The sequence below is a fragment of the Pempheris klunzingeri genome, chromosome 24 (assembly GCF_042242105.1).
Source record: "Pempheris klunzingeri isolate RE-2024b chromosome 24, fPemKlu1.hap1, whole genome shotgun sequence".
Classification (NCBI taxonomy): domain Eukaryota; kingdom Metazoa; phylum Chordata; class Actinopteri; order Acropomatiformes; family Pempheridae; genus Pempheris; species Pempheris klunzingeri.
In genome coordinates, this window is record NC_092035.1 from 13,914,430 (window position 1) to 13,934,143 (window position 19,714).

Genomic DNA, 19,714 nt, shown 5'->3' on the forward strand with positions numbered 1-19,714 from the left:
ATCTTTTGGGCAAACAGGGCGTGGTCTGATGGTGGAAATGGGGGGCGAGGCTTGATTGGAAAACAGGGTGTGGTCTGTTCCTTTTAACGGGGGGGTGTCTTTTTCTGGAATAGGGGTGGAGTCCCTAACAAAGGGTGTGGCTTGATTTGGAAATGGGGGCGAAACAGGGTGTGGCTTGATTCATGGCTTGAATGAGGACTTGAAACTGGACAGAGTTTGAAACTGAGGCGTTGTTATAAGAGGAGAACATTATCTTGACATTAAGCCTCTTAAATTCTGCAACCCCTCCCCTCACTTTTGCACACTCACTTTTGCTTGGTGAGGCAGTGAAATGATCACACTGTAACTTTATGAAAGTAGTGCCTGTGCCATAAGCGTGTTCAGTAAAGGAGGGTTTTGATTATGCTCACCATTATTTTTGCTGATACTAATCCATTAAAATACCAATCCTTAGGATCTACTTGGGAGATCTCTATGCAAAAATACAAATCACCAATTTGTCATTCATACTGCACTCAACACTCTCTGAGCCCTTAAACCTTTGTGTTAGATAAGAGAACGTTGTTTCTTTTGCATCTGCCCAAACATCGTTCCACAGTAAATACAGCAAAAAGAACACGATGATGACTCTGATATCATAATTGTTTTTAAATCATTTGTCAAATCTTCACAATTCTCCAGTTTGCACTTGGATTGTGTGAGAGCTCCCTCAAACAGCAGAAGCTTTTCTGACAAATACGACGTGTGCTGTGCTCTTCAGGTACTGTGCAGGGACTACGCCTTGGGGAAACCCCAGTGAACACCACGACTTTGAACCTCAACGCCACGATGACGGATACATCGAGGTCATCGGATTCACCATGACTTCCCTGGTATGGAGCTCACTGTGCCCTGGGAGTCACGGTTACTGAGGATTGACAACCAGCTGCCAGCCGCGTCTGTCTTATTTAATCTGAATATTCATGGTTCTTACCATGGGTGTCAGTTATGATGATTAGTATAATTACTATTTGGGATAATATGTACACTAGATAACAGGCAGTTGTCCCTGTCTCAGTGCCTCTCACGCTCTAATTACACTTGAGTAACACAGCTAAGTCATTCATCATTTCAACAATATATGCTCATATTTGAATGAAATTCCCAGAACCAGAAGACTCTTCTAACCATCGGCATAGAAAATATTCTGTCTGATAAGAAGCATTTCAACCTGTCTCCTAGTCCAAACAGCCAGCTGGAACTGACATATCTTTTGGATATGACAAGAGACAAAAAGTTTTTTCTTCTTTCCATATCTTATATTCCCGTGCACAATAACATTTTGTACCCAAAAACAAGAAATGAGATATGCTATTTCCATTTTTTGACTCGGACCTTGTGAAATAAAGGTTTTTATTGCACAGTGGGGAGAATATTTTTTTTCATCAAGATAGTTCAAAGAGTGTTTTGGATTTTGAAGAGAACAGCACAGCAGAACAGCTGCAACTGGTGTTGAAATGATTTATGTTTCACAAAAACATGCTGGGCTCTGAAACACCATGATGGTACATACAGACAGTAGAGTGGTGTGATGACTAATTGATAGGTGATGTGTGTGTGTGTGTGTATGCAGGCTACTCTCCAGGTTGGAGGTCATGGCGAGAGGTTAAACCAGTGCAGAGAAGTCACTCTAACCACTACAAAACCTCTCCCAGTGCAGGTGCGTACTGTCCATCCACACCTGTCATCGCCTGCTTCATATTCATACTGCCCCACAACAACCATAATATGATGATATGATGTGTAATGATAATGACTTAAAGGAGTTCACCTATTTAAATAACTGCTGTAATCATTAGGTGGATGGAGAACCATGCAGACTTGCTCCCTCCGTCATCCACATCAGCCTCAGAAACCAGGCAAACATGGTTCAGAAAACCAAACGACGAACCTCGCTACCGCACCTCAACGAGTAAGTATCACACACTCGCACAACCTCGTAACCTTCCACAGGTAAACGTCTGACTGATGATACACGATGATGTATAACTCAGAATAATGAATTTGTTAAACATGGTCTGGTCCTGTTTGTGTCACAGTCAGCAGCCAGTCCCAGATAGGCTGAGGATCAGGGTCAGCAGGATCAGCATGACTGACTACGAGGCTTTGCACTATGACAAGGACAAACTACGGCAAGCATGTAAGGGCACACACACACACACACACACACACACTTCTGTATGCTTTACTCTGAACACTGTTTGCAATTATTGAATATTACTATTGTTATAATGGCCATTGTGTCAGCACCTTATCTGAAATGTTTTTATCCCATTTTCAAATCAAAACTCACACAAATACCGACTGAAAATCGGAAGAAAAACCACCATTATACCATCATTATATTTATTTCATGACAGCTGTGAGGATAGAACATGCGTTATGTGTTCTATAGAACTGTCTCTCAGTCTTCACTGGCAAAAAACAAGAAGTTGAATTTCTTTCTGTAGAGATGGTTTGGTTATATCAGATCATGCCTTCAACCAGCTGCTTCTTGCTTGTCAGTATGTGGGCATACGTCTACCGAGGAGTTAAACAGGGTCAGGAAGTTGCTGGTTAGTGCACCTGAATGACTTAAGCGTCCTCTGGCTGAAGTGGATATGAAACTGCTTGATAATTAGAGCGCGGAGCAGCGATGTGAAGGTCTACAGCATCACTCTCAGCAGGCTCTCCATCCTCACACCTAAGCCACTCTTCACTGTGTGCTGCTGTGGAGAGGCTGTTGTGTCTGTGCGCACATGAAATATGTATTTGATTTACTTTACACACACACACAAAAACAGTGCTTTCACCACTGATGTTTCAGGTATGTAGAGTGGGAAGCTGCTCCTCATGCTCCCATAGTTAGTTCATGTTATTGCAGAGTTTGGACACAGGGTGGCGCTGCTATGCAGGGTAAACCCCAAACACTGAACTATTTATATTGATGTAAATGCAGACATGATTCTTTTTGTTTAACATATCATTTGTATGTACTGTATGGGGATTTAAGCTTAATCCATGATGAAAATATGTATATGTATGCATATTCTATATTCTATACTAATTTCTATTACATCAGTAATTAATCTGTTTTCCAATAGAATCCCACAGTTTTATGGATTGAGCATGATCATCTAAAGCAATTGATGATCTCGCATCTCCTCCTTTTGTTCTCGCCATCTCAATTTGGGGTGTTTTCTCATTATGCAAATCAATCACTGCTTTCAACTTGTGGATGTGCGATGCTGAGGGAGATGGTAAAAATATGTTTCGCACCCCGAGGCACAGTGGTTATATCATGTCAGTGCCATTTCTCTCGCTGTGGCTCCGTATTCCATCCTGAACATGAATAGTTTATATAGAGTATTAGTACAATATGTGCAGTTTCTGTATCATCTATTAACAGTTATGTAAAGATAATGTAATATAGTGCAATGCTCATATAACAGGTGACAAATGACTCCTTTTGTCTAACCAGGTGCCAAGTCATTCAAAGAAATCAATTTACAAGAACAAAGCTATTAAATAAACACATACAGCACCATTATTATGAATGCTGTAGTAGGTTATACAGTGAGATGCACCTTAAAAGTATAGGATAATTTCTTGCACATGGTTTCTGTGAATATTAGGCTTTGTATAGAAACACACTTCTACACACCGTCTCTGAAGAACGCAAAAAAGTGATCGGCCTACACTTTTCTAGTATCTGTCAAGATCTGACTGGGTGTCAGTGAAGTTATTACCGCTTGCTCCCACTGCAGTCGTTGTCTTCCTCATTGAAGTATTTGGTATCAATGAAACGTGGGGGTGTGTGTGGGGGGTTCAGGAGATTCTTACTTGTTTGAAAGCTCCTCCAGCACAATGAGCTCTGTGATGTACAGCCAGCAGGGTTGTGTTGGTGCAGCGGGCAGCCGGCCTGCGCTGCCTCAGGGAGCCGTCTATATTGTTTCAATGATGTACGCTGGCTTACTGACGACAAACCAGCCTGGTCAGGCTCATTTATTAAAATAAAATACACCAATGCCAACATCAACTTGGCACTGAATCTTGGCTCTGGAGGTAAATTGTGAGATGTACAGTCCAGTGTTGATGTAATTCTTGGATGCTGAGCTGCTCCACCACAGCATTAGACAAATGTGTGCATGAGCAGGCTGTCAGGCTTTCATTTAAACTCTATCTTGTGATGGTGAGCAACGTGGGCTACAACTCTAACTGAAGTTACAGTTTTTTTGTTTTGTTTTTATGTTCTTTTATTTGCTGTTTTATGAACTGTGATACAGAGCAGTGATTATGAGCAATTCATTGGCTTCAAAAACACAAGAGAGGTTGTGGTCTCCTAATGGTCTCCATGACCGACCTTTCCTATAAGCTGTTTCTTTCTTTCACAAAGAGGTTGTTCTCAGTAGATATTCCAGTTTGAGCACCACTGTGTATGTAAATATCAAAGTGCAGTTGGATAACTGTCCTGTTTGTCTGTGTGTCCAGCCATCCCTCTGGGACTGATCGTGGTTCCCGGTGACAGCGACTTAGAAACCTGCAGAGAACACATCCAGCGTTTGCAAGAGGTAAGATGTACAGAAAATGGTAGGGGGGGGTGTAAAGATGCAAAGGTGGTGTTACTGATTGTTAATGAGGGGAAAAAAAGCAGCGATGCAAAACAACATGGAAGAGAGAACCATTTTTGATGCTACTTTCTTGATTGTTCTAAAGTTAGTTTCACAGAACACAAAAACAGGCATGCATATCCTTCAGAAAGCAATTTTTGATGCGTTCCACTCAAGACAGTGAATGTCAGGCTGCATCAGGACATCCATAGGTGGGCACTGTGGGAAGGCTTGGCTACCTGTGATTGGTTAAGCAAGTACATGCAAATTTCAGTGCGCTGCTTCACAGGTGTCAAGCCTATGGACTGCTCTCCTCTCTACTCTCCTATGCTCCCATCTTCCTCTCTAGGACTTCTGCTCAGTCCACCCCCCCTTCAGATCCTTGGGATTGCAGGTTGGTAGTCGGATGCTGGATGCTGGAGTTTGTTGTGTGGTTTTTGTTGTTCTGGCTCAGAGGCACATGGGAAACTAACATTAGCATTCAACATTTCACTTGCAAATCTTACAGGTCCTGAATAATAGTCCATTTCTTTATGTTGCATTAACAATTAGTTGGAAAAACCAACCTTATTCGTCATTTTTATAGTTGATGAGAACTGTATTGCAGCAACTATTTCCCTGAACTCCTGTGGTGTGTTGGTAACACATCTGTCGTACGTTAGAAGCACTGTGGGTTGAAATCCCATGTGGCTTAGCGATGTTGGCTTATATCAACAAACAGCAGTGCAAAGTAGTTACAGTGCAACTACCATAGCCATGTGCATAATATTATCTGAGCAATAATCATAACCACCAGCACAGCCAGGTAATGCAGCTGCAGCTGTAGCTCCTTTGAAAGGAGGAATAATCAAGAAACGCATCATGTAAAGTGTCAAGTCTCTTCCCTAAAGTGGCTGTCAGTTATACATGGACTGGACCATGGATCAGAGGGAATAAAGTACGTGACACAAGGGAGGGCAAAACTTAATTTGAGAGAACACAACCGTGTGCCTGACCCTTCAAGTGGCTCTGTAGCAAAATGTGTTCCCAAATATTTAACCCTTTTTTCCAAGATGTGGTGCAGTCTCAATGCAAGGACCCACTGCACGTGGCTCTGCAATAAAGAGACAGATTCAAGTAAGAGGTAGCAGACTGCACAGCTAATATTGCTGCAGTTCTTTATGTGCTTGTTTAAATTAGCTTATCTTTTAAAAATCAACCCATCAAATTCACTAGTAAAGCTTCCTGTCTGAATCAAGAGTCGGATTGTGGTCAAAAGGTTCTGAGACCAGCGCTGCCAGCCGATGAATGACTGACAACTGAAGGAGTCAGCTGTAAAGGGTCCTAAATGTTCCACCAGTATTAAATCCTGCTTTGAATTCCTCAGGCACACACACACACACACACACACACACACACACACACACACACACACACACACACACACACATTCACTCACATACACCATTCTAAACAAACTAACACCCACACACATAAACAGAACAGATTCTGCACTCTAGGGATTACAAAGTACATAATGTGGCCAGTAATGCATTACACAACACAATACACACACACACACACACACACACACACACACACAAAACCAGATCAGAAAACAATGATCTTAGTCATTGCAAATTCTACATAGAACGAAGACATCCTCCTAAATGGTAGATTTGCCGGAACACTTTTTAAACCCACTTAATTATATTTACAAACCCCCATAATTAATCACTTACCTGCACAAAGTATGTTTAGGAAATAGTGCGCTGCTGCTTAAAGAATAACTCAACAACTTGGGTATTACTTCTGTGGTTTTACCATCATTCCCATTTGTTTAATTGTTCATTTAGTCTTTATTTAATCAGGCAGTCTCATTGAGATTAAGATGGTTTTTTTCTGCAACATTCACAAAAGTGTAATCAGCGAAAATAGAGCAACACAACTGGATAAACAAGGAGTTAAAACATTTAAAAGATGGAGAATCTTGAAGAATATGAAAGGTTAAGTAGCTGGAACCTCGTGTTGTGATATGAGATATTATATATATTGCTCTTGACTGTAAGGAAATCCATCCAACCCTCTGCTAAAGAGAACAATGATGTCTGGAATTTTGATGAGGCATAATGCATTATGATACGCAGGGTTTGACTGCTGACATTTAGCGGAGAATCTAGAAGGCTTCTGTGAGATGTGGGGGTGAGTTTGATTGTCAGGGTTATATAAAATATGTAAATTATTTGGAGTTTTCATGTTTTATTTACTGAGCTAGTTTTTCTGCATTTTCTGCAAGTTTTATTTGGTGCGACAGTTATTTCAAAGACTTTATCTTATTAAGAGCACACACAGATACTGCTGTCTGTTGTGGGCGACTGTGGCTCAGAGGTAGGGGGGGGTCATCCACCAATCAGAGGATCGGCGTTCCAGTCCACGGCTCCTCCGGTTCACGTGTCGACGTGTCCTTGGAGAAGCTGCGCTTCGCTTTGTGAATATGTGTGAAAGAACAGTCTCCTCTAACTGTGATTCCTCCTGGGTGAATGATGTGTGAATGGGTGAATGTGAATATAGTGTAATAGTGTTCAGAGTGGTCGAAAAGTACAGACCAGTTTATCAGGGCTTCATCAGAACAGGCACAATTCAACAGAACAATCCCATGCTAAACATCACTACTACACAATACACCTGTTCAGATGCAGGTGGGAGAAGCTCCTTCTCTACCAAAACACATACACTGCTCACAAAAAGTTAGGGATATTTGACTTTCAGGTGAAATATATGGAAAATGTAAAAAGTGAATGCGACAGTGATATTATATCATGAAAGTAGGGCATTTAAGTAGAAGCATGCACTGGTAATTTCTTCATTTTAAACAATTTATTTGAAGAAAATCTACCAACAGTGGTAGGTATACCACAACAAAACATTTTCAGTGTCTCAATAAATTGGGACGTGGCCAAAGGACGTCCACTCTTCTCCTTTCTGTGACTCTTCCAGTCTCTGTATCACTGTTCCAACCTCCTGATGACACTCTGTGACCCTCTAAGCTCAGTGAACACCTCCGTCTGAGGACTTCCTGTTTGAAGCCTCCAGTGTTGAGGTGCTGCTGATCAACTGTTAGGTGTCGTCTTGGTCTCATGATGTCAGAATGTGAACAGCAGGATGAGGAGGACTGTTTAAATACCAATTCTAACTGAAGCAGGAAATGTATTGGTGGATTCATGGATCAAACCTGTTGTGAATGTTGCTGTGAAGCTTCTTGTTAGAGAACAGCAGCTGGTGCAGAAAGTACTGAGACACTGAACAGTTGGACATGTGCATTCAAAGGTTTAGAGAAGGTCACATTAAGTTCACCTGGAAAGGTTAGAATGCATTTTAGGTTCATCCTGAGATTTCACCTGAAAGCTGAATATCCCTAACTTTTAGTGAGTAGTGTATATATACAACCAGGCAGCACCTTTTTAGACTGACACTTTAGAAACACTTCAGGCCTCAACAAAGATTCTGACATGAGTGTGATGCGGAAATCCAAGATTTTACTTTTCTTCATTTGTGATTACTAGAATTAGAATTAGTTCACGATGGCCTTCGCATGATACGACTCCATAGCTCTCTCTTTTAGTTTTAGTTTTGAGATTTTTTTTCCGTATAGATCTGGAGTTATCTGATTTATAATGACTCCAGCCTGATTTTTCTCTAAGCCCTATTTACTATTTTATGAATTTGTATGCTACTGTTATAAAGGGATTCCTGGTTGTATATATACTGTGTGTTTCTCCTTTATTGCCCTTTTTTCTAATCTATGATATGGCTGTTATCTGTATGCCTCACAGTGCTCCATTTAGAACCACCAAGGTGTTCACAGGGGTATTTTATACTACAATAATTAGAAGGGGATTGGTTGTTTCTTCCAGTCTGTCTGCTAATGAATCATGTGTGCTCTGATGAAAGCCTGATAGACTGAAAGCTCAAAATAAAGTGAAGCACGTGGGGCCGCCCATGTAGCTTGCCTGGTACAGCATAAGAGATTATACAAACCTATAAAATATAATGTTGCCGTTTTATTTCCCAACATCTAAAATGCCAAATGAACATATTGAGTGAAGAAAATACTGAAATCTTAAAATATAACATATACGCTTCCTCAAAGTTTCTAAAATTACAACTTAGAATGGACATGAACTCAGCGTAGCTCCGCATAAAGTTATTTGACTGCAAAAAAAAAGGTTTCACTTCTGTCACTGATGTATCATGTGAGAAAATGCCATTCTTTCTCCAGCTCCGTTGCCGCCATGGCAAGGAGTAAGAAAAAGCTTGAGACCTTTTGTCTTGTGTGTCAGACGCTAAATATCACATGAGCATCGCAGCACTATCCATTATGGCCCTTTCGTGTTCCAACAGTCATTAATGGAGACCTCTGTTTGAGTGGCCAAAGGGTCATTACATTGACAGATGACTGAAGCCAGCAATGTAACAGATTTCATGTCTGAACAGGACTATATTCATCCAGACTCAGTCCGCACAGTGGAAGGAGAGGAGTAGAACTGAGAGCTTGTCTCTTGTACTTACAATAGAAATGATCTCTCATATGTTTAGTTGTTAAAGTTATATATGACATCACTAGAAGTGTGACCACTTTTTTCACAACTGTACCAACTGTGAAGACATCATTTCCTTTACTTGTGTGTGAATGATCTGGAGGGTTTTTTTGGCCTGTTGTGAAAACGTTATTCTCCTTGTTATGGTATATAAGACATGTATCCTCCTGTCTTTGAAGATAACTGTAGTTACTAAGCTCTTTGCAGCACTGGGTCAGTGCACTGTTGAGACTATAGGTCAGTATGTCCCAGCACTTGTTGGTATTTTCCTCCTCACAATAAGTACTGTGTTTGCAAATGTCGATCTTTTTCTCACCAGTACAGCTAGTTGTTCTTTGACACATCTTGTGATGCACAAAGACATTCTTCCCACTGCTCTTAGAGTAGTAAATGGTTGTACTGCTCCTTACAACAGACTTGCATGCAATGGCTTTTATATAGATTACCGTGTTGCAAGTTAAAACAAGGCTCAGAATATGATGCACAGAAAATCTGACAACACATGTTGTAACTGTAGAATCTAGACAGTTATTTTCCCTGCTTGGACGAACCATCTTTCCTCTTCTCTCCTCTCTAGATGAGCCCTTTTCATCATTCCCTGTTGTGATTTGCACAACTAACTGTGACAAGTAATGCGACTTGCCTAGAAGATTATGAGTGACTCACGCTTGTGCACTTACTGCGCCCTAATATGAACAAAAATTGTACCATCAAAATAGACTTAAGAGCAAGATTCCCCAAAATACACACCTTGAAATGATATTATGTCTTTGAAGAGTATCAGCAGTAGCAGGTTTTGATCCCTGTTATATCATTAGGAGACAAAACCACACACACAGTTTTGTTTCTGCAGACATTAGTTTCCCCTGTGTGTCTTGGTGTTATAGCATGGTGCTTGGACTGTTGACAGTGACTATCTGCATGTATGTGTGTGACCTTTAAGTTTATTTATTAACTGTGCTCATGGCATCCGTCATCAATTTTGTGTTTGTGCAAAGTATTGGTGAGTTTGTTGTGTTGTGACCTGTTGTAGAACCGTGATTGTCTTATACCGCAGAGATGATTTACTGTTGGGGCCGTTGGGTCTGAAGAGATAAAACGAGCACTAGGTGACTAAAAGATTTGCTTTTAATTTGAGTTATTCCTTTGTGTGATTATAGGGTTAATTAGGTATTCTCTTTGAGGTCCTGATCTCCTCAGGAGGGGCCTGAGAACAAAAATAATTCACAGCACAGTTCTAATCTTTGACAAGTCTTTTTAGCGTTGTGTTCAGGAGAACTTTACTGAACAACAAACACACTTTGGTTTTGTCACACAGTCAGCAAAAGACAGGATCAGACAGAAAACCTAATTATAAATGTTATAAATGAGACTCAGTCTTTCATACTTTTGAAATTGAATCTTGACGATAATGTGAAGTCACTTCTAAATCTTGCACAAAGACTTTCTTCTGCTCTTTATTCATAATGTATCACACTAACTAGAACAATCAGCATTTCAATGTTAACTGTGCAAAAGGGAAAACTGCTACATAGAAAGTATCGAAATGATGTACTTAAGTTATGTTGTAATGTCTTTCTCTATTTCTTTCATGTTACTTAAAGAGAGAGTGATTATTATGGTATTTTATCATTATCACTACTGGTTATCTTCTCTGTTATTCTGCTGCGTTCCCTAAGAATTACTTTATAAATACTGCACTTTTCATTCAAAAATTACAAAAACAAACAAAAAACAGAAACAGTTAGGTGCAACAAGTACTGCTAATACCTAATACTACATATTGATATTTCATGGCACTAATTACAATTGAAATCATACTTTCATTTGCTTCAAAATATCTTATACCAATTAAATTAATCAATTATACTATTTATGAGTAATTACTCTAGTGAAATAAAGAGCTGCAACCATCATCGACAACTCCAGTCTTCTGTCACTGTAAAAACACCGTGTAGCATTCATACATAAAGTGCAGTTGTATTGAAAGATTTTCTTTTGTGGCATGATGTATTATTTGAAAGTATTAGTGGGATTTTCTTTGTTGTCATGGAATGCACTCTGAGGCCTGAAGAAAATGCTTTCTCAACACTACAATTTTCAAGTGATTTGTAACGTCACGGATGAAATGCACTTGCTCAGCAGTTTGCGAATGAAAGTGTCTTTGTCTGCGTCTTCTGTGAGCATTCCTTTGTGTTGGCAGAGAGAATCAACACACCCCGTTGTAATCAGTGGCACCTGGCCGGATGTCAGTTGGTCAGAGGGTTTTTTAGCACCAAGGACAACAAATGGTTCATCTTGGAAGTGGTAACAACCTACAAGAAACACATGTAAAACAGACAAAATTAGAAAAATCAAGAGAAAATAACTAAATCAACAAAATCTGAGCAAGTCAACCGATCAGCCAGGCAAAATACTCTGCTTCTGAAACGCTAAACTGGACTGCAACCGAAGCGTGACGCAGACATGCCCGGTGGGATTACGGGGTTATGCAGAAGCATTTAATGAAGCTTGATCAAGCAGAACAGAAATTAACAGTACAAGTCAAACGCTGTGTAATGTCATTCAAATTCTGAAGGTTACTTCTTGGCAGAGTCTTTTAAAACCTTCGCTAGATTAACTATATATAGTTATAGCTAAGTATGTCCAGGCCACATCAGTGCATTCTCAATAGGAGGCAAGCCTGTCAATGCAGTGTTCAGGACACAGCAGACACAGCTTAGCTTTCTTCCATTGACCTTGGTCTCCGTGGATACGGGGCTCCAGCCTTCTCTGGACAGCTGCACCAAGTAGACCAGTCTCCTCTCACAGGCAGAGATCTGAACTGTACTCCAAAAAGAGTCATGACATTTCTGCTTTTTAGGTGCTCGACTGACTCGAACGTGACCTTGTTGTATTACCTTTTTAGTAAGTATGAAGGAAAAGTTCCTTCATATCCATAAAATGCTGTTTGCTAACACTTTTCAAACATTACACTTTGTAGTGTTATTTATTCAGAAGTATTCTGATTCTTGTCAGGTGTCAAGAAATTATTATTTGGTACAAAAAAGAGTGTTGTTGCAAACATGCATTATTGGCACTGAGGGCCTGATTTTGAGCAAAATGCATTTCATTGTCAGGAATATAACAAACGGTTGGAGCGCTGCTTGCTCTTGTTACTGTGCTGTTACACTTGTTGATTTCAGTGAACTTTGTAAAGCACTATGAGACACTCTGTTGTGATATTGGGCTATACAAATAAATTTGAATTGAATTGAATTGAATTGCTGCCATGAAAATAGGGCCAGTAAACCTACAGAAACCTTTTGAAACAAATGCAGAACAGGCCAATGTGATCGTTTCTCACCTGTGTTGAAATGACACCTACATTAACGGGGCTGCCAACTCTTACAGTTTTCACACATTCTCACACCACACATCCGTTTTCTCACGCAGTGAAAATCAAATTTCTAAATGATCACTTTGGGAGAAGAGATGGGGGGGCAGCAGAGGATTTACCATAAAATGCCTAATTCTCGGAAAGTAAGTAAACTTTGTGAAGACAGCAAATGACTTTAAAATGAACCTGAACTAATAGCGTGTTGGTGCATTCATTGTAAAAGGGCAGAACAAAAGCTGTGGTAACATTTCCCTCTGTATGCATGCGTGAATATAGTGGAGGAAATGCTTGTACATAATAGACACAAAAGTAGTTTTTCCAGTATTAACACTTTCCATCATTTGTTGAAGCACTATGAATGCAAATGAAAGTTTATCTTCCAAATATCCCTCATACTTGTTCCCTGTCATGGGACTATTAAAAGAATATCTTTCTTAAAATCTGCAACAACAACACAACTCACAACCCCCTGTCTTATAGTAGCTCTCTCTGCCAAGCTTAACCAATGAGAAAAGTGAACACCATGCCCCGTGTTCTTCAGACTCCACATTTCAGCTACAAAATGACTCCATAAATTCACTGTAATGCAGGAAAACAGTCTCTGAAATTAACAATTTTCTGTGGGAAGATACCTTGATTAGATTTGGTCTAATGATTTAGGCTATGATGTCTGGGGGTTAGAAAGTACCACACTTTTTCATTTTTGACCAAAATTATTGATTTGGCCTTTCATCTGTAAAACGCATCATAATTGGGAAGTTGGCTCCACCGATACTAGTCCTAAATGAGACTGCAAAAAAGAAAAAGAAAAATGGTCTTAACGTCGAACTCCACAATGTATATGACATAAAAAGTACTGTATTGTAACAAAAGAATAATTTAAAGACTTCAGCAAGTGTAGATGCCGTGTATGCAGTCTTGATCAAATTATTAGTGATGTCAGCAAACTCACCCCAAGGTTGTCCAACACATTTCCACACCCATCCTATCTGTGGTCAGACGTATGCAGGTTGATAACAATGCTCGTCCTTTTGCTTCAGAACACAATAAGCAGTATCTTGCTTTAACTTGGAAATATAAGTCAGAGATGAGCTTGTTGAGATGCTTTAAAAAGTCACAACAATATTTGACAGCGGAGCAGAAACAAGCTCACCTGCTCACTGAGTCACTCTCAAGGATTGTCTTTTTTTTTTCCGCCTGTCTGTCTCTTTTCTTTCTTTCCTCTCAGTTGCTGGGGGATTTTGCTGCTGGGATGCTGTACTGTCATACTCTGTCACCCTGACATGTGCGGTTGAGGGGATTGGGTTGCTGTGCTCACAAAGCATAGAGCACTGCACTCCTTTCCATTTCTAAGGTTTATTGAATCAGACTTGAAACCACGTAACCAACCAAAGTAACCTTAACACGATGACTTCGATATTTTTAAACCTTGGCCTTGTTTTTACAGGGAGTTGAAATGACGAGTGGATGCAAAAGTTTTGGAGTTGGTCTAGTAGATCGTCCCAGTTGACAGCTGTGATCAGCCTGCAGTGGCTGCAATGTAACCCAATGTAACTGCTTCCAGCACCTATGAATTTCACTGATGGAAGTATGTCCACTAAAAGTGCTTGTTTCTGCCACCGACAGGCCTGATCACTTATGTAGTCCTGTTATGGGACTTCAATGTTTTCAATGCTAATTGAATTGCAGTGGTAGACCAGCAACCACCAAATTCTGAAATCACTATTGTGTGGTGGTTTTGAAGAGAACAATTTAACAGCTGTTTCCGGGTTAAGAGGAGTCTGTTTCTGGCAGCTTGGTCAGAAACATGCACACCAGTAGCCTGCTGGAGGTCATTCTGTAGGGCTCTGGCTGTACTCCTCCTGTTCCTCCTCACACAAAGGAGCAGATACTGGTCCTGCTGCTGGGTTGATGTCCTTCTACAACCCTGTCCAGCTCTCCTCGTGTAACGGCCCGTCTTCTGGTACCTCCTCCGTGCTCTTGAGACTGTGCTGCAAACCTTCTGGTGACATCACGTACAGATGTGCCTTCCTGGAGGAGCTGGACTACCTGTGCAGCCTGAATGGGCTGCAGGTACGGCCTCATGCTACCAGTAGTGACAAGGACACTAGCAAACACAAAACTAGAGAAGAATCAGTCTGTCTCACTGTTGCTTCTCCAGTGTACCTGTTGTCACTTTCATTGGCACCAAAACAGGTGAAATTGATTCACAGTCACTTATACTTCCTAACTGGATACATTCATATTCCTTAAGTTTAACTGACTTGGTGTTATACTGTGATGAGTGAAGTGTCAGCGTATTTTGATGAAGTTTAATCTTTGAGAGAACGGAGAAGCACAAAAAGTAGATGCTCCATCCACAAAGCTTCCAGCACCTATGAATTAATGTCATTGTAATTGATGGAGAAGTGTAGTCAGCACACTGTGACATTACTGTTGGGTGTAGAACTGCAACTAATAGTCAAATTAGTTTGATTAAAAATGCATCACCTAAGTCTGTTCAATCAGAAATTGGTTTTGGATTATTTGGTGACAAACATTTGATGAGGACACCATTTTTGCTCCATGAGTACTGATATTTCCTGTCACACTGACATGTCCACATGTTAACAACCCTTGGAAGGGTGCACATGGGCATGTAACCACGTTAAATCCAGCAGAGCTTTGTGTTTGTCGTAATTCCCCAACATGTTTCTGCTCTACACAATGCTTCAGACGTCAGAACACTTTTTAAAATGAAAGGTAATCCTATTACTTAATTCCATGTAAATGCAGTGAATGTGAAAGCAGCTCTTGAGCATGCTGTGTTAAGGCTGACGCCGTGGATGAGGTGACACTCCATGTTCTGTTCTTCTCAGGTGACTGACATGTACCCACACCCTTCATTTCACAATGAGCTCTTCATCTTCCCCTTCAGGAACAAGCAGAGCAACACTAACTGTACATTTTTAACAACACTATTTTGTTTTTACAACGCTTGGTTCATCGTTTGATCTCCTGGTCTCTTGTGACTGATGATGCCCACTCGTGCAGTTTGGGATTAAGTAGAAGGAGAAGAAAAGGAAGAAGAGCTCATTTCTGATGGTGACCTAATATGGTAAACTATTGTTGCACTTATAGAGTATTCGGTACGTTCAATCAATCTTCTACCAGAGCAAGTCTGTATGATCCTTTTTTTATTCACTCAAACATCAAGTGGGTCTCCCTAATCCCTGGGGTCCCTAATCAGGACTGTTGAAAAAGACAAGCTTTTCTCACCAGTGTGGCCTCACCAGCACAGCCTAACCACATGTCAAGACACTATGGCCCAAGCTGCTGCCCTTGGGGCAAGTATCAGTGTTTACTGAGGCCACAGTTTAACACATGAGCAGAGACTAACTAACTAAACTAGAACTAACTAAAAGAGTGTTAAAAAGTCCCGTTGCCCTCTGCAGTCCTGAAATCTACAGGGAAAGAAACCGCAAACAGGCAGCTGTTTGTAGTTTGTGATGACTACGCTACTACCTGCTATCACCGGCTGGACTGTGTGTACACCTGCACCACTTTGTGTGTTTTTATTTGTCTATTAGAGCATTTTTTTCTCCTCTCATAATTGTGTTTGAAGTGTCAATCTGGGTGCACTTTTATTGGTTTTAGCAGCTGCTGCACGACGTGAGCAATAAGGTGACCTATTGCTGTTACTTTTGTTGCCATGGTGCCGCTGTTGCATCACTTTTTGCGATTGGCTGAACGGATCTTAAAGCATTTAGAGTAAAAGCAGCATTTCAGTTTCAATTTTGCCTTGTTTGCATTTAGTTCCATTTCAATATCATATTTGATATCACATTTATATGTATTTCACATTTGACCTTTACATTAGACCTTTTACTATGACTGTAGTGCAGAGGTGCATCTTGCCGCTGACACCCGGAGCAACACATAGACAGCACTTCCAGGTTGATGCTACTGTTTGTTAAATAACACCCATGGGTCCTGGTGCGGAATGAATCAGACACAAGCCCGAGGGCCTACTAAATCTGACCGAAAAAGAGAAAGAACTGTAAAACTTTGTGTAAGAAGGTGAGCAGGAGTGAATGGACTAAAGACAAGAGAAGAAAGAAGGTGAGGAAGACTCAGTCTCAGTCAGTCAGTCAGACAAGTTCAGCTTTTGATTCCATGTTTGTAGGTTTGCTGTAAAAGCCTGCAGGCATTTTACTCAGCCTGAGACTGCTGCTGAACTCGACAGCAGGATTAGATAAGTACAGACAAACGCAGAGAGGGAGAGTAGGAGAGGTGTTTACTTCAGCCAGCCTTTCTGTCACAGTCTGCATGAAAGGTTTGCAGTTTGAAAGGCAAGCGACTTCACTTTCTTTGGCTTGTTTTCCTCTTGTCACATCTATTGGAAAGAGACTTTTTACATTCAGTCACTTGTCTGCAGTGCCGAACTGAAATAGGTTGTTTTGTATTGCATTGTAGCTGCTAAAACAGTATTGATCATTTGTAAATGTGACCATTTTTATGCTAGAACTCCTAATAATTCAGTGTTCTACCAGGATTTTATCCCAGTCGCTCTTACACAGCATGCCTTCAGGTTTTTATTGAGACCAGTACATCAGGTCGTTGTAGTTGTTCACACTGTGTAGGGATCACGGCATCGAGGTCATTTATTCATCATTTTACAACACAGGGATGCAGAATGAAATGCGAGCTCTAGCCCCTTCATGCTACTCACTCATATGATAGAAAAATAATTACATTTAGAAACAGAATAAGATGAATTAAGAATAAAATGAAAAAAGTATACATGTTATACACCCAGGAAATAATTCTGCACTGCATTGTTTGCATGTTCTCCCTGTGCTTGTGTGGGTTTTTTCTGGGTAATTCGACTTCCTCCCACACTCCAAAAACATGCAGGTTATGTTGTATAGGAGTGTGAGTGTGAGTGGTTGTCTGTCTGTGTGTCGGCCCTGTGATTGACTGGCGACCAGTCCAGGGTGTGCCCTGCCTCTCACTCAAAGTCAGCTGGGATTGGCTCCAGCCACCCACGACCCTTGAGGATGGATGGATGGATGGATGGATGGATGGATGGATAGATGGATGGATGGAATGTGAGCAGCAGTGCTAACAGTGTTGACAATATGGTCAGCATCTTTACAAACTGCACATGTTGGAGACATTGTTCATCAACTCTGATGATCTGTCTTTCCAGCGTCATGTGTTCTGTCAGCTCGGAACATGTCAGGTGCCATAGCTTGATCTTGGACATGGTGATGGAGACAGATCTATGTAAAGATGTGGGCAAAACGGTCCTGAGTCCCATTTCGTCCATCCCATTTTCTTGTGAGTGGACATCAGCCAGGAGCAGCCTTAGGTCCTAGCTGGTCCTTTATCCTGGCCTTGGTATGTCCAGCTGGGTAGATCATTTGTCTCAAGGTCCTCTGCTCTTATCCAGTCACTGCACTTCCTTTTTCAGTGCTGATAAGTGTATTTCAGCAATAGGTGTCATGTTCATCTATCGTATGATAGTGGAAAAGGTACCATTTACCACTGCTGTTGTCTCCACTGCAGAGCAGCAAATCATTCAGGAGCTTTTTCACTCACTAGCTCACTGAAATTCTATTCATTGTCTGGGCTTGATAAGATAATCCACCAAAAAAGGTTGTGATATTTCTTTAGCAAGCATTTAGAGGAGGATTTAGATGGTTGACTGTCAACATTAATCCTAGAACTTACTCATTCTGATAGCAACATGAAAGATGGCTTAGAAAAATGTTTAGCTTCCCTTTTTACAAATATCCATGTGCTAGCCTGCGTGTTCTCATACTTTCTCACTGCTGTTGTGTTGCTGCATCGTGCAGTTTTTTTTCTTACAGTGAACTGATTAATTTACTCAGTTCCTTCAGAGAACATTACTTCTTGCACTTCTAGGTCTTGTTTTCAAAAGTCTTTTTATTTAGTTTAATAATAGTTTTCACAAAACCAACACTGTTTCAGATCTGAAAAGTGTCCTGAATGTCACACCCATTGAAACGTAACTATTTAAGTAATCATATTTGGAATCATTAGACTGAAGGGAGCCTAAGTTGAGCCATTATCTCCTCAATTAATTAGTTTAACTTGATTAACTGTCAGTTTATCATGTCCTTTTAACTCAACAAATACAGTGTAATCTAACAGCCCTGCAGTCGATCTTATAGTACCTTCATGACGAGTATATTGACTTTTTGTTGGAACTTAATTTCAATATCTGCAATTTTTGTATTACATCATACAGAGAAACATTACAGCTACACTCTCAGAAACAGAGCAGATAAATATTACATACAGTATAATGCAGCAAAATGAAACATCACCACCAATGTTGAGAAGGCTACTCTGAAGCTGCAGCTGGTGAGGCGATAAACTATTCTTCACTGGAAGTTGTTCAGCTATAGTTATACTAAACTTTTTTTAAAAAAAAGTGAGACACATTGCAATCTACACAGAAAAGCTCATCATTCTCATCCATAAGACTGACACTTGAACCTTCATGAAGAGAGGATGTACAGCTAGACTGCTGTCATTTTAGTAGGGCTTGATGACACAATCATGATAAAATGCTTCATTTTAGTCAATATCAATTATTGTTGATAAATCGACCTATTTGTAATAAAGACCAGGGGGAAAAGGTTGAATTTAACCAACCATTTAATCTGTGTATTGTATAAATAAGTTGGAGGCATTACTTTACACTTGTCACTGAACCTATTCCAATTTGCACAGATTTTTATGCATAATATAGCCTACACAATAAAACTGATCCAAAGTTCTTCGCAGCACATAAAGTATACAAAACATGGCCTTAGCACAAACATTGAAAGTCAGGCACAGTTAACATTTAGTGAGTGAAAGTGTATTTTGAGTTGAAATCTTCAATAGAGTGGAAAGACTAAACTCGCTGAAGAAAAAGAATTTCACAGTTTTGGGATGTCTGCTGTGAAAGCTGCATCGCCACGACATTTAAGCTTTGATCTGCGGACAGACGGTGGTCTTTGGTCAGATCTGAGGTGTCTGACCGCGTGGTAACAGGGGCAGGAGTTCACAGATGGAGGCAGGGCTGAGACCATTTAGTGGCTGTGTAAACAAAGAACAAGGTTTCAGCCTTCAGT

At 40.5% G+C, this 19,714-nt stretch overlaps 1 protein-coding gene across 3 annotated transcripts in view; it reads left to right on the forward strand.

The window, feature by feature from the left end:
• LOC139223469 (diacylglycerol kinase zeta-like) overlaps positions 1-19,714 on the forward strand; it is an 89,419-nt gene that overhangs the window by 32,239 nt on the left and 37,466 nt on the right. For all 3 annotated transcript variants that reach the window (XM_070855373.1, XM_070855371.1, XM_070855372.1), the window contains 5 exons: positions 761-872; positions 1,613-1,699; positions 1,839-1,951; positions 2,079-2,179; positions 4,510-4,589. In XM_070855373.1, coding sequence (XP_070711474.1) covers positions 761-872; positions 1,613-1,699; positions 1,839-1,951; positions 2,079-2,179; positions 4,510-4,589 — 493 coding nt within the window. The remainder of the gene's footprint in view (positions 1-760; positions 873-1,612; positions 1,700-1,838; positions 1,952-2,078; positions 2,180-4,509; positions 4,590-19,714) is intronic.